This window comes from Talpa occidentalis, unplaced genomic scaffold (genome assembly GCF_014898055.3).
Source record: "Talpa occidentalis isolate TD23 unplaced genomic scaffold, MPIMG_talOcc4v2.1 talOcc4.15, whole genome shotgun sequence".
NCBI classification, from domain to species: Eukaryota; Metazoa; Chordata; class Mammalia; order Eulipotyphla; family Talpidae; genus Talpa; species Talpa occidentalis.
In genome coordinates this window covers 88,039,966-88,063,672 of record NW_023601543.1, presented here as the reverse complement: position 1 = coordinate 88,063,672, position 23,707 = coordinate 88,039,966, and the positions used below count along the sequence as shown (strand labels likewise).

The window sequence follows — 23,707 nt, the reverse complement described above, 5'->3', positions numbered from 1 at the left end:
CCCCGGGCCGCCCTGGGCCAGTGTCCTGCGACCCTCGCCGGGGTCCGAGGCGCCCGGGGGGGGGGTCCCGAGCTCGGGAAGGCGCCGCGCAAAGCGCCGGGACCCGCATTTCCGACGAGGGAGGGTTGTTTTCCACCGCCCCCCTCCGCGCCGCCGGCGCCCGCCCAGCTCGGGACGGCGGGTGGGGGCGGCCCGGGGCGGCCCGGGGCGGGGCGGCCGCGCCCCGAGTCCCGCCCGCGCGCCCGGGAGGGGCCGGCCCGCGCCTCCCGCCGCACTCGGGCCGCTCCTGCGCGCGGAGCCATGTCGCGCCGGGTGGCCGTGGCGCTGCTGCTGCTCGGCCTGCTGGGCTGGGCGCGGCCGGACCAGGGTGAGCGGCGCGCGGGGGCCGGGGGCGCGGGGCGCGTGGCCCCGGGGCTCGGGCTGCTGTGCGCTCGGCGGGGCGCGCGGCGCTGGGGGAGGCCAACGCCCCAACTTTGTCTCCGGCGACTTTGGACTCGCGCGCCGCGCGCGAAACTCGGGCTCCTGGCGGGACCGGGCGGGGGCGCGCGTCCCGGGCCGCCGAGGGGGGTGCGCGCCGCGTGGGCGTCCCGGCCGCCGCGCGGGGCCCCCCGATCCCCCGCGCCTTTGTGAGCGAGGAGCGCGCGGCCGTCCCGGCGGCTCCGGGGCCGGGTTTGGAGACGGCGCCGGGCGGGGTGGGGCGCGCGCAGGGCCCGCGGGGGAGGGGCGGCTCGGCCGGGCGGTGGGGGCGCAGACTGGGGAACCAGAGCGTGCCCGGCGCCCCGCGCCCCGCGCCCCGCGCCCTGGGGCCTCTGTCTTTCTCCCGAGAGAGGGAGCCTGGAGTCCGGGGCCCGCCCTGGAATGCGAACGGGACCGCGGGGCGGGGCGCTGCCCCTTCTCCAGGGGCGCGAGAGTCGCTGGAAAGTGGGGCCCGGCCGCGCCGGGGTTGGGGGCTCCGCTGGGCCGCGGGTACGAGCTGGCGACCGCCCGGAGGGGGCCGCACCCCGCTTGGGCTTCCGGCGGCTTCTGGTGCCTGCGGCCCACGCGCTGCATCTGGGTCCGGGCGCCGCGCCCTTGGCCTGCAGCTCCCCGCGGGGAGCTCGGAGCTCGCGGCTCGCAGGTCGGGTGAAGCCCGTGCCGGGCCCCCCGCGCCCCGTGGCAAGGGGAGGCCCCGAAGGCGGCTTGGCGGGGCGCGCTGGGGCTTCAGGGCGCAGATGGAGCCCCGGGGTGACTTCCAGCCCCGCCCCTGGGGTTGCTGCGGGGCGGGGCGGGCTGCTCGGGGCCGCCCGCGGGGGTTGCAATGCGCCCCGGGCCCCCGCGCGCCGAGCGCTCAGTTGCGCAGCTGGCGAGCCGCGCTGGGGCCTGCGCCCCGGGGTGCTGCAGGGGGCGGCTCCCCAGCGCCGGCGCGCCCGGGCGGGTCAGAAACCGGTTTCTGTCTCTGAGCTTCCCAGAGGCCGGGCGCGCTGTTGGAGCAGCGGTCGTGTCTGCTTGCGGCCCCCTGCGCCCCCGAGACACGTGCTCCCCAAAGCCATGCGCCCCTTCTTCTGTTACTGTGTGCGTGGAGGGGGGCAGAGAATGGCTCCCCAAGAATCTAGCAAGTATGCGGGACAGAGACACCCCCCCAGCGTGGCTCTGAGGCTCCCTGGGGTGGGGTTGCCCAGCGCTGTAGGGTAGGGGGGACTCCCCCCTCTCAGGAACCGGAGATCTGGGGTTCCCCGTCAGCCAGGCTGAATTAAAATGTCTGGGCAGCAACCAACGTATTTTGCCATTTTTTTAAAAACCCGCATTGGCGTTAGCTCAGGGCGAGTTGGGGTGCGGGATGGGGGCCAGGGAGGCCAGGCTGCACCCCAAAACAGCAGACAGTGCGAGGGTTTTTTAGACCCTGGTGACCCTCCCGTGTCCCCACCGATGTTCTGGGCTTGGCAGAGCTGGGGTTGTCCCCGCAAATGAGGGTTTATCAGGAGGGTGAGCTCAGGCCTCGCTGTTCCCTAAGGTCCGCTTACTCGCAATTGATTCCTCTTCCCCGGCGGGGACGCGTCTGCCTGGCCTGTCCGCGTCCCTCCTGGCCTCTGTGCCCAGCCTGGCCCTTGCTCCGGCCTTCTTCACGCACTCGGGGGCTCCTGTGGGGTGCACGGGTCAGACAAGGAGCGGGTGTCCCCGGCTGTGGGTGTGTGGGGCGCTCCTGCCGGGCACACTGGCAAGGGCCTGCGGGCACTTTGGGGTCCCAACTGGGGAGGGGCATCCTGGTGATATCCGGCAGTGGAGGCCAGGGAGGCTGCCCCCCTCCTGCCCGGGCACAGGACTTCTGCCCAGTGTCCAGCTCAAGTGGACAGCAGTGCTGAGATGGACACTGTGCTTGGCATGGCGGCTGCTTCCTGGCTTGGTCCTCCCTTCTGCTATTCCTCCCTCTCTCCCACCCTCCAGCACCCCCACTTCCTCCCAGCATCTCCCCATCTGTCCACTACCCACTCACCCACCCATCCATACACCCATCATCCATCCATCATCCATCCATCATCCATCCATCCTCCATCCATCCTCCATCATCCATCCATCCTCCATCCTCCATCCATCCTCCATCCATCCATCATCCATCATCCACCATCATCCATCCATCATCCATCATCCATCATCCATCATCCATCCATCCTCCATCCCCCATCATCCATCATCCATCCTCCATCCATCCATCATCCATGATCATCCACCCATCACCCATTCATCATCCACCCATCATCCATCCATCATCCATCCATCCATCATCCATCCATCCATCATCCATCCATCCATCCATCCATCCATCCATCCATCCTCCATCATCCTCCATCCATCCTCCATCCATCCATCCTCCATCCATCCATCCTCCATCCATCCATCCATCCATCCATCCATCCATCCATCCATCCTCCATCATCCTCCATCCATCCTCCATCCATCCATCATCCATCCATCCATCCATCCATCCATCATCCATCATCATCCATCCATCATCCATCCATCATCCATCTATCATCCATCATCCACCCACCCAACCACCCATCATCCACCCACCCACCCACCCAACCACCCATCATCCACCCACCCACCCACCCAACCACCCATCATCCATCCATCCACCCACCCAACCACCCAATCTGCCCATTCAGTGGTTAGCGACCAGGGACGAGTCCTTCCAGGGACCCCTGGCAGAGTCTGGACACATGTGTTTGTCATAGAGCAGGGCGTGTGCCCCTGGCCCTGATAGGTGGAGACCAGGAAGCCGGCTCATCCTTCCTCAGTGCACAGGATGCCCCCATGGGGGTGCCCCACGTGCTGGGGGTGCAGACAGGAGACGCCCTAGCATGACTCAGTGCTTCCGCAGTCAGCTGACTCCTTCCCCTACAGCGCGGTCAGCGGCCGATGGGCCAGAGTGGGCCCGGTGGGCACGCAGCACACGCCAGCGCTGTCCTGTTGTGGGCAGCTCTGGCCATCTGAGCAGTAGAGGCCTGAACTCTTTGGAAAGTCAGGGTCCCCCTCCCCACATGTCCTGGACTCCCTGCCCTGGGTGTGGGCTCTGATTTCCCCGCCCAGGGGTGCTCCGTGGAATCTTCTTTCCTCTGTGGCCTGCAGGTTGGGTGTGATCAAGGCGTCTTGCCTGTCTTTCCTTCTCCTTCCTGAGACCTGGGTGTTTCCACACGTCTTGTTTTTGCATGTCGGGCTATTTAAGCCGCTGTATATCTTGGGGGACAGCACACCAGGGTCCCCCGTTTTCTTCTCGAGACGATTTGTTTGCTGTTGTTCAGGACAGTTGCACCTGCGCCGAGCGTTTCAGCCACTTGGACGGTTAGGGAGGGCCCGAGGCGGGATTTCCTGGGCGGTGTCTGGAATTTTTTCCAGCTCATGCTTCCCCCAGGGGACCGACCCCACCTCTCAGGCTCACACTCTCCGTTCCGGCTTGGGGCGAGAGTCCGTGTCGCCCTCTGACTTATAGACGGGGTGGAAGTGAGGCGGGGTGTGTCTTAGGGAGCTGGGATCCTTCAGGCCTCCCTGTCAAGGGAATTTGTGGGGAGCACTCTGGGATGCCCGCCCTGTGGGGAGCCAAGACTCCTGGGCACAGTCCGGACTCTCCGGCGAGTCCCCGTAGGCCCCGGTGTCCATCCAAGGTGGCCCCACGGCCACTCCTCTCTGACCCTCCACCCAGGGCCTTAGGGTGATGGAACCCCAAGGCCCGTTACCTCAGTATCATCTCCAGAACTAGGGGGTTTTCTGTGTCTCCCACAACAACAGCTCCTGAGACACCAACAAGCACTCCCAGGAAGCCGGCCGCGTGCTCGTGCGTGACGGAGCAGGAATCAGTCGGGGACGGGGAAGGTGTTGGAGGGAAGCAGCCTTCGAAAAGGAAGCCTGTCCTGTCCCCTCCCAAGCCAGGGAGCTGGACGCAGATGGCCGCAGGGGAGCTCTGTTGGGTGGAGAAGCAGAAATGGTGGATGGGGAGGGAGAGGGAAGCGTCTCTTCCTCGTTCTCAAGTCCCCAGCCCCCTACAAAACAGAGACCCATGTCCACCCCCGCCGGACACCAAATGTCCAGTTCTGCTGGGCTCCTCGGAGCGAGTTGCCGGCCGTGTGGGAGACGCCAATGCTTGTGGCCACCATCTTGGTGGCGAAGGCCCAGGGAGTGCTGGTCGACCTCCGCATGTTGTATGTCCACGTGTTACTTTCATTCTGGTAATTTTCAGCCCCGGCGCCCTGTTATCTCCTTGATCCCTTTCTCCCACCCACTCCCACGCAGGGACAGAGCCCTGTGTCCACTAGTTTTTTTGGCATGAGAGAGCTGGGGTGCAGGTCAGAGGTGTGGGGGTGAGAGGACTCCCCAGAGACACCGTGGGAAGCAGAACAGGTGGATCCGCTGAAATCCACAGGGCTGCTGTGCCCTGTGGGTCAGCTCCCTGGCTGGCCAGGATGCATCTCAGGCCATGCAGCGACAGCCCGAGACTGACCCTCAGGCCACCAGGGAGGGCCTGGTGTCCAGGAGCCTTGATCGGCGTCCTGCGCTGTTGACCTGCCTGCTCTATAAACCCCCAGTGTTTGTGTCTGTCCCTCTGGCTTCCTCTGCTTGTATCCAGTCCGCAGGGCCTCCCATTGGGACATAAGTGGGCACCATTCCCTTCCGTGGGACTGACCGGTCACCCCCTCCTTGGCCCCACCCCGTCCGTGGCCACTGAGCGGGTTTCCAGGGCCCGGCGTGGAGACGGACATTGCGGGCGGCCTCTGAGCAGCTGCTGTCAGCTTCTCGGCCTGCACGCCCTCGTGTGCTCTAGCTCTGGGGGGTTGGGGGGTGGAGGTAGCCACTCCCCGGAGTCCCCACGTCTGTTTGCTTAGTGCACGCACTCTCACACCCCCAGCCAGCCGGGGACACCCCGTTCCCCACTGTCTGGGTGTGAGCGCCCGCGTGCTGTGACAGGCCCCCCGTCTGGGTGTGGCCCTGCCGCAGGGTGACTCACCGCGGTCTCCTTACTCTGCTTTTGAAAAACCGTCCTCAGCAGGAAACCGGACACTTCCTTCCCTTTTTACTCCTCCGAGCTGGGTGGAAACCTCACAGCTGCCCGCCCAGCTGCCCTGGCGGGGCGCCGAGCCCGTACCCAGGGTCTGTCCCCGCCAGGCCCGGCCCCTGTCCGCGGCCCCGCGGCCCCCACCTTGGGGATCTGGCACCGCCCCTGGGCCCTGACGCTGGCCTCCTGCTGGACGGCCCGGCCGTTCCCGAGTGGTGCCGGCTGCTGGCCTGGCGTTCCCGGGAGGTGACTCACCCCAACCACGTGGCCCGAGGAGTGTGGAATCCGGCCCGCGGGGAGAGGCGGCTGCGGCTCTTGGCGGACACAGAGTAAGAGGCTGTGTTTGCTGGGGCCTGGCCTGCGGGAAGATGGTTTTGTCAGCATGGTAGGGAGGCCTCTGCTGCTAGCGGTCCCCAGTGGGGCGCGGGGTCCATGAGGTCCATCCTGGAGAGGAGGGCACCCACAGAGGAGCACCCCGGGGAGAGCACAGCAGGCTGGGGAGAGGACAGGCTGGCTGGGCCTCGGGGTGACTGAGCTGGGTGCAAGGAGCCCACTGCAGGGACCTCGGATGAGGTGCTGCCAGGGAGGGTGAGGACAGCGACATGGGTGCAGGACTCAGGGGAGGACCAGTGGTCCGACTGATAGTGGGATGATGGTGAGGATGGGTGATGGGTGGTGGGTGGGGAATGGATGGATGATGGGTGGATTATTGATGGAGGATGGATGGAGGATGGTAGATGAGTGGAGGATGGATGGATGGATGGTGGATGATGCATGATGGATGGCTTATTGATGGGTGATGGATTATTGATGGGTGATGGATGGATGAAGGATAGATTATTGATGCATGATGGGATTATTGATGCATGATGGATGGCTTATTGATGGATTATGGATTATTGATGGGTGATGGATGGATGATGGATGGATTATTCATGGATGATTGATGGAGGATGGACGGAGGATGCATGGATGATGGATCAATTATTGATGCGTGATGGATGGATGGTGGATGGATTATTGATGGAGGATGGATGGATGATGGTAGATGAGTGGATGATGGATGGATGGATGGTGGATGATGCATGATGGATGGCTTATTGATGGATGATGGATTATTGATGGGTGATGGACGAATGATAGATGGATGATGGATTATTGATGGATGATGGATGGACGATGGAAGATGGATGGATGAAGGATAGATTATTGATGCATGATGGGATTATTGATGCATGATGGATGGATGAAGGATAGATTATTGATGCATGATGGGATTATTGATGCATGATGGATGGATGATGGATAGATCATTGATGCGTGATGGATGGATGGTGGATGGATTATTGATGGAGGATGGATGGATAATGGTAGATGAGTAGATGATGGCTGGATGATGGATGGCTTGGTGATGGATTATGGATTATTGATGGATGATGGATGGATGATGGATGCATGATTGATGGATGATGGATGGATGGTGGATGGATGATGGATGGTGGATGGATGGACGGATGCTGGGTGGGTGCATGGATTGGCAGATAGACACAAATCTATGCCTACCAGATAGGCCTATAATATACTGCCTACCTGATAAATGACACATAGCAGACAAATATTCAATGGATTGATAAATAAACATATAATAAATAAGCTGGGTAGCCGCATAGGAAAGACGGTGGCTGGAGCTAGAAGACAGAAGCGTGTGGGTGACAGACACATGGGTAGGGAGATGGGTGAGCTCTAGGGGGGGACAGAGCAGCAGCTCCCTGAGTGGCTTCCAGCCGGAGGTGAACATCCCCTCAGCTCCACCCCAGACACCCGCCCCTCACCCCTGCTACCCGCCCCTCACCCCTCCTATCACCACCTTCACCGCAATCTCTGCATTCTCTGCATATCTCTGATAAGGAGCTGACTCACCCTGGGGAACTACCCGGGGCAGGGAAAGACAGAGATTAGCCTCTGGGGGGCTGCAGGTTGCGTCTTCTGCCCCGCTGTGGGACAGGGGGTTCTGTGTCCACCTGCTGGAAATGGGGGCCTCTCTCCTGAGGACCCCAAGTCTCTCTCCAGGTCAGCCCTCCGATAGGCAACTACTGATGTCATAGACGTGGTCCATCTGATTGCACCCACGGGGTCTCACACGCCCCCTAGCTGGAGTTTCTTAAATTTTTCCTGGGCCCTGGATCTCCTCCTTCCTTCTTACCTTTTGTGATAGAACCATTGGCCCAGATTTTCAAACCGGAGTTTCCAGTCACTGCTGCCAACTCCTTCCTCCCACATCCAATCCAGCAAACCTGTCCACTCCATCTGGGGGCCTCTCTCCTGAGGACCCCGGGGGGCTCTCCAGGTCAGGCCTGTCACAGACAAGGTCAATCTGATTTCAGTGTCTCACACGCCCCCTACCTGCAGTTTCTTAAATTTTTCCTGGGCCCTGGATCTCCTCCTTCCTTCTTACCTTTTGTGATAGAACCATTGGCCCAGATTTTCAAACCAGAGCTTCCAGTCACTGCTGCCCTCTCCTCCCTCCCACATCTGACCTGTGCACCCACGTTCCACCAGCACCCCCCTCTCCCCTCAAACACAGGAAGCCTGATGGAGGGGGCCCTGGTCAGGCCGGCGGAGCAGCTTGGGCAAACAGAAGCCAAGGTGTGAGCATGATGGCCCGTGCGGAGCTGCAGTGGGCCAGGTGGGAGCACCCTTCGGAGGCAGGTGTCGTAACGATGGAGAGGGCTGGAGAGGAAAATGCTTTCCGTCTCTCCGAGGGGCTCCCAAGAGGAGGTGCCCTTGTCCGGGGTTTTGAGGCATGAATAGGAGTTTTCCCGGCGTGGCCAGAAGGGCCTTTGTGGCTGAGCTGAGGCTCGGAACAAAGGTCAAGGAGCCTGAAAACTCCTCCCAGGAGTTCCTGTGGCCACTGCAGGTGCCCGAGGGACCCCAGGGGTGGACCTTTCACCCGGGAACGCTCCCCTTAGGTTTTTGTTTCCTCGGCCCTGTCCCGCCTCAGCACTTGCCAGCTGCAGATTTGCCTACTTGGGCAATAATTTGATTTGAAGCCCTAAAGGGACGCGGTGCTTTCCGGTTGCCAAAATCCATAACAAATTTGAGTCACTCACCAGTAGGGTCCGGGCTGAGGCCGGAGGAGGCCCGTCTTCACCGCCTGCGTCAACAGAGCAGCCGCCCGAGGGAGGGGTGGGCAGGCAGTGACTCACCCTGTCCTTTGTGCCCTGAGCCACCCTGCCTGCCCTGACCTCTGCTCCGCACTGTCCCCGCCTTCCCAGGCAGGGGCGCTGGCCCTGGGCAGCCTCCTTCCCTGTCCATGCGTCCCTGCGCGCTCGGGCTGCGGCCATTGCGGGGTTTCCCCAGAGCCCCCGCCCCTCGCCTGATAGCAGTGGCCTCCAGCTGGCCAGGAGGGCGCGGGCTGCCTGACCATGGCCTTGGCTGGGGGCCTGGGGCTTCCCCTGGGCGGAGGCCCCGCGCGCAAAGGGGTTGCTGCCCTGCGCGCAAAGGGGTTGCTGCCCTGCGCGCACGCGCCGGGGCGGTTATGCCAGCGCAGGATGCTCGCGGGACCCCAGGCTGGCTTTTTAGAGCACCGAGGGCCTCCCCCGGCCCCCCAGCTTCCACCGTTCTGAGCTTGGGGGTGTTCCCAGGTGGAGCGCGCCTGAATTTTGGAGTCATCTGGAGCGCAAATGGCGAGGGAGGGGCCGTGTTTCCAAGAAGGAGGCTCCCAAAGGCGGAAGCCGGGGTGAAGCTATAGCAGCTGCAAGTTTGGGGGTGTCGCGTGGTTCCCTCGTCCGCGGACGTTTTGGGGGGGTTGCCCAGACGCCTGGCAGGGGCAGGATGGGGGGAGCCCGAGGGGCGCAGTCTCCCTTTCCCTGATGTGCGCCCTCAGCCCTGCCTGGACCCCGGAGCCCGCCTGCCAGTGGGCGGGGGCGTGTTGGGGCGCAGATGGTGAACCCGTGATGCTGCAGCAGGGGATGCAAGGAGAGCGGGTGCACCTGGCAGCCTGGGGTCTGCTGTGCCTGGGTGCTTGTGCTCGGTCTTGGGGGTCAGTGGGGGGACTGAGGTAGGGTGGGTGGGAGCGGGATGTCTTCTGGGGAGACTGGTTTCCATGAGGCGGCCAGGTGGGCCAAGCGCGGGGTCATGGGGGGACAGGGGAGTAAGCAGGGCGGGGTGTTATTAAGCAGTCAGGTGCACATGCACACCTGGGCCTGCACACCTGTGCACACTGTCCTGTACATGGCTGTGCACAGCTGTCCTGCACACAGGTAACACACCTGGGCGTGCACACCTGCCTGCCCACCTGCCCCGCACACCTGTGTTTGCTGGCGCAGCCCCCAGCCCAGGACCGTGGTGGGGGGGTCCCCATGCGCCCATGTCCTCCCGCCCGCCCTGACTGGCTGTTTCTCCCCCAGGTGACGACCTGAGCTTGTGGGACGCCCTCGACGGTGAGTGGCCTTCGTGCCTGGTCCAGCGCGGGCTGCTGGTGCCCGGCCCGCCGGGGTACCTGGCGCACTTCCTTGGGCTCCCGGCGCGGTGGGGGGCGGGGGTCCCGCGTCTCTGGCCCTGGAGACCTCAGCGCGCTGAGCTCGGGGCCCGGCGATGGGGCAGAGTCGGGTTCCCACGGGCTGAGTCGGGGTCCCTCGGGCGAGGGCTGCGCGCCAGAGGCGGGAGAGGTGTGGCCGTGGGTGGGCGCTGCCCCGCGAGCCGCAGGTGGCCATGCACCCCGGACTCTCCGCGTCCTGGGGACCGGCGCGCGCAGGGTCACCCACCTGGTGACCGCCCCGGGGCTCAGCAGTGCCCCCCACGCACCCCGCGCCGTGGGGACGCGCTCCCCGGCCTTGGAGGAGTCGGGGCGCCCCGGGGCCGTCTCGCGGACACACGAGGGGTCAGTGGCTGCAATGTGTCCTCTTTCCAGACAGCGACAAGAAGCCCACGGCCGCGCCCAAGAAGCCCAGCGCAGGTGAGAGGCCGCCGGCCCTGCGCGCCCGGGGTTGGGGGCGGTCTGGGGCCCTGCTGGGACTTTGGAAACGCGGGGCGCGCGTCGGGGAGGGGCCCCGGGCAGGCGCGGGGGGAGGGCGCCGCGGTGGTCACTCGCCCGGCCTGGCCCGGCCCGGGACACGCGCAGGCTCAGGCCCCGCGAGGGCGAGAACGACCCTGTGCGCGCGCGGGTTGGGGTGAAGGTGCCATTCGGGGGGTCCCTGTTTGGGTCCATCTGCGTGAGGCCCTTTGTGGCAGCCGAACCCCGAGATGAAGCCCCAAATCTGTTGTCCACTGTGGCCACTGGCGTGGACAGGGCGGTTCTGTAGTTATCGAAACGTGTTTATAAAATGACGTCGCTTGGATGAATGGTTCGTAAATACATGAGCGCGCACTTAAAAAATCATGGTTGGGTGATATTTGCAGAGATTTATAATCTCTCCTCCTATATTTTAAAATATAATATATGTTATTAAGTGCATTTATTAACATTAATATTTATTAACATTTAATATTTATTGATATTTAATATTTATTGATATTCGATATTTATTAACGTTAATCTTCATCAGATATATTTGATAATATTTATTAATATTAATATTAAGCATATTTGTTAATATTTCATTATACTTTTAAATATAACATATTATATATGTTTTAAGTATAACATATTATCTATGCTACTAAATATATTGGTTAATATTTAATTATATTTTTAAATATGACATATGTTTTAAATATAGCATATGTGTTATGAAATATATTGATTAAATATTTGTTAATATGAATTATATTTTTAAAGCTAACGTAGATACCATTAAATCTATTTATTAAATATTTATTAATATTTGATTATATTTTCAAATATAACATATGTTATTAAGTATATTTATTACATATTTATTAAGTAGTTTTCATACATAGTTAAAAGATGTGTTATATTTAAAAGTATATATTGATATTATATTTAAAATGGAAATATAGAAACATAGAAACATGTATTTTAACTCCATAAAATATAGACCATAGTTGCATATGCTTATAATTTGTTTTTAATATATTGCTCAGTCTATACAATACATAATCCATTTCTATATCGTTATCGGAATAGCTGTATGTTTATATAAACATACCAATTAAAGGAAAGGAACCATAAAAATATTGGAAAAATGATCCCGTCTACCTGTGTCCGTGACCTGTAAGTGTCTGCACATACGCAGAAGCAGATAAAATCAGCCTAAGCTGCTCCTTACACGCACATGAACAGACAAGATAAACCTATAACATATTTAAATCCGCGCTTCGGCGAGGGCGACGCGACACTTGAACCCACGTTAGCAAACACGTCGAGTCAATTGCGTTGAAACTGGATCCAATGGAGCAAATCCCTGAAATCACCTTAATCATCGTGAATTTTTTTAAAGATTTATTTCACCGATTGATGCGCACAAGAGCTGGGGTGCAGGCCAGAGCTTTGGGGGGCGAGAGGACTCCCCAGAGGCAGAGTGGGGAGCAGAACAGGCGGATCCGCTGAAATCCGCTGCTGAGGGGAGCCGCGGGGAGACAGGAGGGGTCTCCTGGGGGTCACCATGTGGGTCACTCCCTGGCCGGGGATCGAAGTCGTGCTGCAGAGGCTGGTGACGGGGTCACGGTGCAGAGCGTTACCCCCTGCGCCCCCAGGGAGCCCCCATGGGGAATATTTTTTGAGCGAGCCCATTTCAAAGTTGCCCGGACACCAGCCACCTACGAAGACCTTATGACAGAAGCCGTATATAAAGTAGACATCACGTAGATTCACCGCGTCTACACGGCGCTGCCCTATTTATAAGGAGATATCAAAATTACAGAACCAGGCTCCAGACACCCCAAAGAGGGCACCCACAATAAAGGCGAAAAATCTTCAAAAAATGGGGGGTTGAGATCAGCTTGGGCACCGCCCCCAGGTGCTTTCTCTCCCACGTGCAAGTTCCTGTCTTGGCAGAATGTTTCCAGGGCCGAGACCCCACAGGATCCCCGAATGGAGTTGGAACCCGGCCACTGGGGCTGGGGTCCCCCTCCAGACCCCTATCTCCGAGTGAAGGGGTGACTCTTCCCGGCTCAGATCCCGCCTCGGATGGGGCGGGCACCATGGACCAGAGCCTGAGCTGCTTCTCCATCCTGGGGCCTTGGGGTGTCCCACCCCTTCCCTGCTGGAGTCTGGGGGTTTCCCAGAAACCTGGACTCCCAGAAGCACCCCCAAATCCAAGGGGGCAGCTCTGAAGTGTTTGTGAACGGAGATGCTGTTCGCAGGACCCGCCTCGTGGGGTCTCCTGGAGCACGCTTGACCTGCAGCCGCTCCTGTGTGTCTCTGTCCATCTGCGAGGACCGGGCAGTAGTTTGGGGTTCCGTGCAGCGCCTGCTCGGGCTGATCCTCCGGAAGTGTCCCCAGACCTGGGGCTGCAGGGTCCCCAGGTTTGGCCCAGACCGTGGTCTCACAACCGCTTTTCCTCCCCCAGGGGACGACTTCAACCTGGAAGATGCCCTCGGCGGTGGTGGGGAGAGAAGTGAGTGTCTCCTGGGTCCGCTGCGGGGCCGACCGGCCAGTGTCCCCCGCCCCACGCCGCTGTCCTTGCCCAGAGCGTTGGCTCTTGGACGCCATGAGGCCAACCGGCTTTGACCCCAAAAGCTGAAACCTACGACTCTTCTTGTCGCTGGCTGGCTGTGATGTCTTGACCCCGGCTCCTATTTTCAAGCTCTCTGGGGGGACAGAAACGGGGTGGGTGTCCACTCTGGGCCCTCTGTCCCGGGAGGAGCCTCCACTGGGGGTTGAACGCTCTTCGGCCGCCATATTGAAATTCTTGACTCTCTTCCGTAAGGGCTCTGGTCTTCGGTTGGCCCCAGCTCCCGCACATTCCAGAGCCAGTTGGGACGCCTGTTGGTGGGGCTTGGCAACACATGGAGAGTGGGGAGAAATCGGGGGGTGGCTGTGTCCCGTGTCCCCCACGGTCCCAAGGACACGGTCCAGTTTCTGGTCAAGCATCTGTAGACGCACATGCACCTGCCGTTGTCTTTACTCATAGTCAACTCGCATCTCTCTCAACAGATGACCCCCGACCGACCTACAGACCCAGGCCGAAACCCAACCCCCACCCCAACCCCAACCCCAACCCCAAGCAGCCGGGATCGTCGGGTAAGACCCTGGGGGTGCTTTTTCGGGGTGTGACGTCCCTGTTGGAAACCACCTCTCGGTGGAGGAAAGCAGCCGTCGCCAAAGATCATTTCGGTTTGGATTTTTGAGTTTGCGGATTTGACTTGCGAGGGTTTGTGGGGTGCAGGGTTTGGACTCGGTGGGATCCGTGGGGGGAAAAGCTTGCGCTTGCGTGTTCCCTGCCGAGAAACCACTCACCTCGCAGCTGCTTTGTCTGTTCCTGGCGCAGCCCAGGTGGGTAGTTCCGAGTCGCCCCAACATCGGCCACGTCTTGTCAGTGTGGCGGAAGGAAAATCACGGGAAACTGTCCACTTCCTTCCCGTCGTGACGGGTCTTGCCTGCTCGTTTCCCACACGCGTGTTCTCAGGCCACGCGCTGCTTTTCCATCACGCGGTTTCCGTGTGAGCGTAATGAAGCTTTCTGTTCCCTTCTGGGATGGAAGAGCAGGTGTTGTGGGTGGTGCTGACGAGCTGCTCCGGGGTGTGGGGGAGCCCCACTCGCCTTCGGATAGTTTATTTATTCCCACGTCCCAGGATGCTGTCGCCTGTGGCTTCCGAATTTTTGAAAAAACAACCAACTTTGATCATTTTCTTTGGGCTGGGAGCGAGGAAGGAAAGTTTTGCCTGACTTGAAGGCAAAAATGCAGCCTGAAACGCCTTGAAATTCACCTTTATTTTTTTTTAAGATTTATTTATTGATGCATACAAGAGCTGGGGTGCAGGCCAGAGGTGCGGGGGGCGGGTGAGAGGACTCCCCAGAGACAGAGTGGGGAGCAGAACAGGCAGATCTACTGAAATCCACTGCTGAGGGGAGCAGCGGGGAGTCAGGAGGGGTCTGCTGCGCCCTGTGGGTCAGCTCTCTGGCCGGGGATGGAACTCGTACTGGAGAGGCTGGCGATAGCTTGATCTCACTGTGTCTTAGCCCCTGAACCCCTAAATTCACCTTTATTATAAAATAAGCGCTGATGTCAGCTGGTATGAGTCGCTTCCCCACTCCCGTCTCTCACACCCTCCTGTCAGCTCCCACATGCAAGAGCCCCAAGCTGGACAGACACGGCTGTAAATAGCATTTGCTTGGAACCTCCTTTGGGCCAAGAATTGGCACAAAACATGCTCAACTGGGTGGAGGGAGAGAAAAGTGGGGGTCGTTAAGGCCAGGGGGGCTGTGGCAGATGCAGCCATTCACAACAGTTATTGCCAGTCCTCTGACTTCCATTTCTTCTGGTGTCATCTTTATCCGAAATCTTGGACTTTTCTAGGACTTTCCCAGGACTCTTCCAAGAGTGTGGGGATCTGTCGGAGCTGCGTAGTTGCAAGATCCGCCCGTAATGTGGTCCCTTTGGGGATCCTCGTGCCCTCTGCATTGGCTTTTGGCTCCCGTTGTATTTCTGTCACCCTGAGGCATTAATGCCCTCCCGCCGTGGCAGTGTGGAAGCTGACGCTGTCTTGTTCTCTCCTAGGTGGGTTCTCAGACTCCGACCTCTTCGACGGGACGGCAGATGGAGGTACAGTGGCCCTTCTCCTCCACCCTTGTGACCCACCTGCTCTGCGCAATCAGAGCAAGACCCAGAGTCTCAACCTTCGGTGAAATCATGGCGGCTCTTGGGGAGTGTCTTTGCCAGCCCAGGAGGCAAGACCTGCCCCACGAGGCCGCGTCCTGGGAGTTGTGTTTAGAGTTTGGGGAGCTCCCCCCACCCTTGGCCTTGGAGGTAGGCAGCACCCACCAGCTATCTGGTCTACCAGCCACCCGTGTCTCCCGCTGTGCTCCAGCGTTGCCGGTTGCGCGCTGCGTCCTACAACCTGATGAGTGTAGAAACGAAAGGCCAAGTCGTGGAGTGGCAGGACTTGCCCAGAGGACCCTCGTCGACAGATTTACTGCTGGAGATTTCCTACCTCTCTTTAGAATCTTAGGACCGAGTAGGGCTCAGCGCAGCATTTAAATATCATAAATAAACGAGTAGAATAAGAGCCATTGGTAATCATTAGGGTATATTGACCTTTATTTATTCGATGTCTATCTATTGATATGTGCATTCAGTCCCTCAACAACTCAGGGACCTGGGGCACCAACCCCCCGAGGCTTTGAAACTCCATGGAAAATGTTGCCCCCCACATCTTAGCTCCCAACAGCCCATGTCCACTGGAAACCTGACCACTCCCGTCAGTAAAAAAAATGTTCAAGAGCCTCAGAGGGAGAGGATCATTCCTCTGGACAGTGGATCATTCCTCTGGACAGTGGATCATTCCAACGGACAGTGGCTTTCAACTGTGTGGGGTCCAGGGCCATTGGATAGTCACTGGGTCCTGTGTCCACAGCAGCTGGTCTTCCTGTCCATCATGTAGCCTGGCATCACTGGGGAGCCATGGCCAGGGACTCAGGTGGCCCAATGGGGGTGGATGGGACCTCTGCCCACCCCAGGACACACTCGGGGCCATCCCCGGTCAGCCACTGAAAAGGACTCCCCGATCCTGGCTATATCTGTGGCCTGGTCACTGTCTCGGGGGTCGGTCACAAGTCAGGGTGACGGGACTCGGTCCTTGTGGTGAGTTTTTAGCCAGAATTCACCCCAGTGGTTTCTGTCTTGCAGGAGGCGGTGGCCGCGGTGGACACGGTGGCCGTGCTGGCCCTGATGAACATGACAACACCCAGAATGGCGGGGCGCCTCAGGGTATGCCCCCCATGTCCTCACCCCTGGGGTTCTCATCCGCGCCCTTGGGAGCAGGGGGCAGGGGTCCGCCCTCAGGTGCCGCCCTAGCACTGACGGGGAGCAGGGAGGCGCCGCCAGTGCTGGCCTGACCCCAGGGCCACGTCTGCCCCGCCTGTCACAGAGGTGCCCCGCCGGAAACGGAGGTGTGGCCGCCGACCCCTTCCGTCGCGGAGCAGGATTAGAGACCATGTTGGGGGAATCAGGCGACACTCGGCCCTCCAACCACCCTCCCTTGAGGTCGGTTTTCTGCTCCCACTCCTTGTTCACGGCGCACCCCGTTTTTGATCAAGACCCATTGGGGATTCATCCTGATGATTCCTCCCCTGGGGAATTTGCAGACCCCACCCCAGGAAGCAGCTGGGTCATGCCTGAGCCCCACCGTGGACACCCCCAGCGCCAGCCGCCACGCACCCCCCCAGGAGCACCTTCTGTGGGGTTGCTGACATTCCTCTCTTCCCCCACAGCGGACTCCCCAGGGGTTCTCTCGGGCATCATCGGGAGCGTCGTGGTCGCCGTGGTGGGCGCCGTGTCCAGCTTCATCGCCTACCAGAAGAAGAAGCTGTGCTTCAAGGAAAGCGGTGAGCTCCAGGCGCCCCCCACCCCGTGCGCCCCACTAACCCAACACCTGCTTCCTAAACCACTAAAACCGCGCGGAACCCCGTTCAGCAGAGCCACGCTCCTTGCGTAGTCGCCAGAACAGCTCAGCTCAGCCATGAGGCCACGGCCGACCCAGCAGGTCCCCCGTCACCTGGGTGTGGGGGGACATGTGTGCGTTGGTGGGGTTCATGGACCCTCATGCAGCAAAGGCCACCCCGGGGATGCCTTTCTCGGGGTGTCAAGCACAGGAGCCGCATGGGATCCCCATCAGGCTCTCGCCGCCGCCCGTTCTGTGCCCAACCCCGCAAGCTGCCCGAGCCCCTGGGTTGTCACCTGGGGAGGGGACCAGGGTGGACTCTGCCCACCGGGGGAATTTTAGGCGGGCTAGAAGGTCGAGTGGGAAGAGGCGAGTGTCCAGCTGGGTCTAGTCGCATCCTTGGCCGCAGCGTCCTGTCCGCCAGGTGAACTGACCTCCAGACACTGGCAGCTGGTTCCCTTCCTGGGGGGTTTTGAAAACCCTTGGGTGTGGGGTCATGGGGCGTCCCCATGACCTCAGGTGTGGGGTGTCGGAAGCTCTGGGATTATGTGATAAGGAAACCCCCATGTACAGGGCTCGGGGATGCACCCACGGGTGCTAGTGGATTTGGTGTTGGCTCCTGTATGGAATGGGGTTCAGAGAAAGTGAAAGGAAAGGGTCTTCCCCGTGCCCGACCCCATTCCAGGGTCCTGGTCGCAAGGGTCAGGGGAGCCCCACAAGGACGCCATTTGCCTCTGGACGTGACACAAACAAGATGGGCTGCTGCCCACGTCACTCGGGGCCGAACCCCGAGTGTCTCTCTAACCACTTGGGTTTCCGGCTTGGACGATGAAAGGACTGCAGTGCCCTCTCTCGTGCACCCTTTTACGAACAGAGAAAGAGCCGGGAGGTGCAAGCACTTAGCACCCATGTGAGAGCCTCCAAGTGTCCGCGGCTGTGCCGACTTAGTCTCAGACGGTCTTTTATTTTTTTTTAAATTTTTGCATAGAGCTGGGGTGCAGGCCGGAGGTGCAGGGGGGTGAGAGGACTCCCCAGAGACAGAGCGGGGAGCAGATCAGGTGGATCCACTGAGACCCACTGCTGAGGGGAGCAGCGGGGAGACAGGACCGGTCTGCTGCGCCGTGTGGGTCACTCCCTGGCTGGCCGGGGATCAAACTCAGGCCGCGGCAGCGAAAGCTTCAGACTGACCCGTGGGCCAGCCGGGAGGCCATCTGGGATGACCATTTAAGAGCAGCCCACCCGAGCTGGGAGAGTGGATGACACGCTGAGGCCACACGCGGGCGGGGGAAATGCGTCCACCCCTGCAGCCAGGACTGCGGCTGCAGTAACCACAGGTCAGGCAGCGATTGTTGACGTTGCCTCAGAGGAGCCCGGGCCAGGGGGGTGGAAGCAGATGAGGCCTCGCCATGCAGAGACAGACCAGCGCTGACACCTCACGACGCGTCTCCGCAAGAGCCTTGGTGCCGCGCCTTGAGCTACCGGTGCCAGCACCGAGCAGGCCTTTCTTTAGCCAGAGACTCGCCCAGGCGCTGCAGGCGCGGGGCGCGCTCTCGTCTCCATGGCGACGTGTTCCCGGGCTTTTCCGTCCGCGTTTCTTGGCGTGTTCGCGGGATCCGACAGGTTGACCTGCTGGGGTGCGGCCCGGCTCCTGCTGCCGCCTCGCGCTAACACACCCGTCGGTTTGCGCCCTGCGCGCACGCTCCGCTCCGCCCCACTGCGCCCGCCTGCCTCCCGCCTGCAGCTTCTCGGAGCTTCCATAACGCACCTGCGCGTCCACCTGGCTCCTTCCTCTCCGCACGTGGCCTGCGCGTCTTGGCTGCCGCCTGCGCCTCCCGCTCCCCCCAGGAAGTGCGCGCAGTGTCCAGAGCCCAGCGCGGGCCCCGCATTCACGGCTCACCCCGCTCTCCCTTTCAGGTGGCGCGACTGTGTAGGTGGCAGCGTTGCAGGCCTCGACTGCGCCCGGCGGCTCGGTGTTGCTCGTCTAAGACTCTAAAGCAACCTCAGCGCCCTGCCACCCCCCCTCCTGCTCCCCAGTGAAGGCGCACCCGGGCTGCGCCCCTCCTGGGACTGCGGGGTTCCCCGTGTGGGAGCTGCTAGCTGGGCCTGGCGAGGGGCTGCAGAGGAAAGCAATGCAGATTGTTTACGCGTGGAGGCAGGAAGCAGGAGCTGGCAGGGACCAGCAGCAGCTGGGTGACCCCCGGGGTCCCCTGCAGAGCCTTTCCGGGCACCGAGGGCGTTTTTAACCTTGTGTCGTCCTTGAAGAAGCTCGTGTCTCTCTCCCCTTTCGTGTCTCTGTCCGTCTCTGTCTCTGATCACTTTTTTCCAACGAGGTGAACTTCTCCACCCACGTTTCAGAAAACCCCCAAATCTCATGACCTGAAAATTCTAAGTAGAGCAGGGCCGGGGGTTGGGTCTCCCCGAGAACGAGATGCTGCCATCTGGCTCCTTCCATGTCCCGCGGCAAAGGCTCAGGCGTCTCTGTGTTTCCTCCGCTGTGCTGGGCATGAAATCTGGTCTTTTGACTTTGTGCGGAGAGGAAGGCAGGTCGCCCCAGGGGCCTGTGGAGGGTTGGGGTTAGTGTGGGGGTTCGGAGAGGAAGTGGGTCGCCCCATTGATGAATGAGCACAGCGGAAGATTTGAATCTATGGGTCCCCAGTCTCATGTGACACCCCCAAGCAGACACTCGGAAGCCTCTGTCGCCGTAACTGCCTTACTAGCTACACGCAGTTCCCGAGCGCCCCCCAAACCACCAGGAATCACCCTAATTCATCCAGCCACGTGGTGTCTTTGGTATTTGACAGTTCGGGTGTCACAGCGGGTAGGACAGGGGCTGGTGTCCCCGGGGCACGTCTCCGGAGAGGCCGACTTGCTCACCCCTGCATCCGAAGGGATCCCGTCTGCTTCCGGCACTTCAAGGTTGTGCGGCTCGAGCCCAGTGCACGTCCCGTGTTCCGAGGACAGTGTTCTCTGCACACGTCCTGGGCATCCAGAGAGAGTGGGTGCCCGACCGGGCAGTGAGGTCTCTTGACACACACTCAAGGGCTGTGACCTTGGCGTCCTGACACCTCCGTCCCTCCCAGCTCCGGATGCCCAGAAGCAACTTGTGCCCACATGGACCTCGTTTTCACCATATTTTTTTGCTCCCCACGGGCTTCCCGTGGGTCCCGTGACCTTCCCGGTCCTGTTAGCGCCCTCGGAATCTATTCCCTTTCGGCTCTTTGCTTTCCGATTCCATCTGCCTTTGCTTTTCGGCATCTGTACGAAGACTCTATCCCCCTTCTAGCCCTTCGTATTTTTTTGGATAGAGAAAATTTCTATGTCCCGTGGAATTAGATCAAGTCCCGGCTGCAACGCCTGGAGGGTTCGGGCTACCACGCGCCCAGGCCGATGACCACCGCAGTCACCGCAGCCGACAGGGATGTTCCTTGAGCTCCTGCTTTGAGTGTTTCCCCTTTGCGTGATGGTCAGGCTTGCGTTTCTTGGACGCGGCTGTCGCTCCATGTTTGGGGTGCAGGACACAGACTGGCTGGATTGTAAGCTCCATGCGTGCTCTGGCAGGGACCCAGTTTTGTAAAGATCTGAGCTCCGAGCAGGGGGTGCCGGGGTCGCAGGCCCTCAGCGCCTGTCCCGCTTATGTCCGTGTCCTCATGTGTCTGCAGCGACGACGAAGAGAGAAATAAACATATCTGACCCCTGACTCCTGTGCATGTTTCATTCTCTCCACCCCGGAGAGCGTCTGAGGGGGCTCACGTGTCTCTGGGTGCATGTTTGAAAAATCTCAGCATCTACGTCTGCAGGGAAAAATGCCAAAGTGGAACAGGCCTGCAAACTGTGGCCCACAAGGCCCCCTTTATTTTGCCTCCTGTGGCGAGCTAGGGCTGGGGCTCTCCCTGGCGCCGGAGTTGGGGCACGCAGGAGGACGAGATTTGCTGGGGAGAAGGTGTCACACGGCTCAGCTTAGGGTCTCAGTTTGGGGGCTCAGGTTGGAGTGAGGGTCTCCAGGGAGCCTCATTTGCTAAAATGGGGTGTCGCTTATACGTCTGTTGTAAGGCGGGGCTGGATGCCGCTGATCAAGGTTGTGTCTGCACACGCCATGGCCTGGAGGGACCCTGGCCCACCCACCTGCCGAGCCAGGGTCCTGGGGTGTCTGGGACCATTGGGGGCTGGGGTTTGGGGCTAGTCCTCTTGTCCATGAGCCTGCAGCCCCGTAGCGGCCCCTGGAGCCGTTTCTTGTGTTTTCACCATGCTGGGGTCTCTTCTTCTTGCAGCCGACCCAAGCGAGATGAGCATGGAGAACCACAGCAGCAAGGCCGAGCCGCCCGGTGAGAGGACCCTGGACGCCCCACCTGGGCCCCCGGCCTGCCCCCTCCTCTCGGGGCTGTGGGCTTGGGTGTGGCCCCGAGGTCTCGAGGGATTCGTGGGGAAGACCGAGGCCGTAGCTAAGGCCTGACGGTGCCTGAGGCTCCATTCGAGACCCGTTGAGATGACATTTACTGAACAATCCACAGTTTTTCATGACATTTTAAAACATTTTAAACTCCCAAAGCCAGACCCCCTGAGACCTGAGTCAGGCTTCCTCTTATTCAGTGTTGGGGAAAGTGGCCTCAGCGTGGGGATCGCCCCAAAGCCGGCAGCGATTTCTCCTGCCCGGTGTCAGTCTTGTGGGGGTCCAGCTCCCTCCCCCACCACAAAGTCTGTGGACTCTGGTTGCCTCCTGCAAATCCTCCCTCCTCCATGCAACTCCTCCCTCCTCCCTGCAACTCCTCCCTGCTCCCTGCAACTCCTCCCTCCTCCCTGCAACTCCTCCCTCCTCCCTGCAACTCCTGCCTCCTCCCTGCAACTCCTCCCTGCAACTTCTCCCTCCTCCCTCCAACTCCTCCCTTGTCCCTGCAAATCCTCCTTCCTCCATGCAAATCCTCCCTCCTTGCAACTCCTCCCTCCTTCCTGCAACTCCTCCCTCCTCCATGCAAATCCTCCCTTCTCCCTGCAAATTCTCCCTCCTACCTCCAACTCCTCCCTCGTCCCTGCAAATGCTCCCTCGTCCCTGCAACTCCTCCCTCCTCCCGGCAACTCCTCCCTCCATGCAAATCCTCCCTCCCTGCAATTCCTCCCTTCTCCCTGCAACTCCTCCCTCCATGCAAATCCTCCCTCCCTGCAACTCCTCCCTCTTCCATTCAAATCCTCCCTCCCTGCAACTCCTCCCTCCTCCCTGCAACTCCTCCCTCCTCCCTCCAACTCCTCCCTTGTCCCTGCAAATCCTCCCTCCTCCCTGCAACTCCTCCCTCCATGCAAATCCTCCCTCCCTGCAACTCCTCCCTCCTTCCTGAAAATTCTCCCTACAAATGCTCCCTCCTTCCTACAAATCCTCCTCCCTACAAATCCTCCTCCCTGCAACTCCTCCCTCCTCCCTGCAACTCTTCCCTCCTCCCCACAAAGTCCCTTTAAGATTGAAACGAGGGCCTCCCCTGGTGGCGCAGCGGTTGAGCGCTGGGTTGGGAGGCTGCCCGCAGCCTCTGCAGCGCCAGTTCGATCCCCGGCCACCGGCGAGGGTCCCACAAAAAAAAATAAATAAATAAAAAAGATTGAAACGACAACGCGTCACTCAAAGGACAGCGAGCACATCAGACACTGAAGAGTGTCACCAACTCCCTGAATCACCCAAGACCGTTCAGCCCCATAGAGGTGACTCAACGTGAGCTTGGGGGACGGTGCAGCCCCCACGTCCACCAGAATGTTTGCTCAGAGGCCAACGCGGACCCCACTGATTGCGCTCACGCGTTTCCGCTGCCTTGTTTGAGGCCCTGCTGCTTCGCAGCTCTGTGGGTGATTTCGGGGGACAAAGACGGTCTTGGGATGGGGCTTACAGAAAGGGTCTCGCCCCGTTTTCCTTCCGATTTCCTGGAAGTATCTGCTTTCTTTGCGCCTTTGGCTGCCGGGCTGGAGCACCCAGCAGGTCAGGTCTAGTTCTTGCTTCTCCTGGGGGTCAGTTGTGAGCCCGGCTAGCTGAAGTAGAAAGAGGGGTCCCCCTTTGGGGAGCATGTTTGGGGAGCTGGGGTCACTGCGTAAACCTCTCCTTCTCTCTGCCCTTGACAGTCCGGCAGACGCTTCTGGAGAACTAGGAGACAGACAGCGGAGAGCGGCCCCCGGTCCACAGTGGGGCACCCGGACAACCCCGTGCACCCCTAGAAGATGTCCGCGGAGTTCAGGGGGCCACCCTGCTCCCAGACTGGATTCTTCCAACCTGTGGGCTCTGCCTGTTGGCCTGTGGGCACCTGACACCTGCTGGCAACACGTTTGCGTCCAGAGGGGAACCTGAGCCTCCCTGAGACGCCCCGAGGGTCTCCGTGTGATGGGAGAAGCCGGCCTCTCCGAGCCCCCCTCGGGCAGCGGGCCATGGACGGTCCCCACTGGGCTCTCTGGGTGCTCATGAACACGCCGGGACGCCCCTGGTCGTGCCTTCTGCGCGGGGAGCTCAGCCTCCGGCAGCCACTTCCCTCCAGGCGTCCCTGGAGGGGTATGTTCTCCGCGGGACTAATAAAGGGACTTGGAAACCACGTCCTGCTTCTGTCTTTGGTGCTTTCCTGGGGTGGCCCCCCAGGAGGACAGTGTGGGGGTCGCCCGCTCCCCCTGGGGCCGAGACCCAGCTGGCCGTTGCGTGTGGTTCTGGGGTTTTCTCTC

At 60.3% G+C, this 23,707-nt stretch overlaps 1 protein-coding gene across 2 annotated transcripts; it reads left to right on the top strand.

Moving 5' to 3' along the window:
* Positions 1-284: 284 nt before the first annotated feature.
* Positions 285-23,578, top strand: CD99 (CD99 molecule (Xg blood group)). Of its 2 annotated transcripts, XM_037512752.2 has the most exons (10): positions 285-367; positions 9,934-9,966; positions 10,437-10,481; positions 12,997-13,044; positions 13,584-13,670; positions 15,148-15,192; positions 16,276-16,356; positions 16,860-16,973; positions 21,298-21,351; positions 23,123-23,578. In XM_037512752.2, exons 1-10 carry the CDS (start codon positions 301-303, stop codon positions 23,146-23,148), a joined length of 600 nt encoding a protein of 199 aa, XP_037368649.1. In that variant the 5' UTR covers positions 285-300; the 3' UTR covers positions 23,149-23,578. The 2 variants fall into 2 exon arrangements, with proteins under 2 accessions (XP_037368649.1, XP_037368650.1); XM_037512753.2 differs by lacking the exons at positions 21,298-21,351; positions 23,123-23,578 and adding an exon at positions 18,944-19,009.
* Positions 23,579-23,707: the final 129 nt, after the last annotated feature.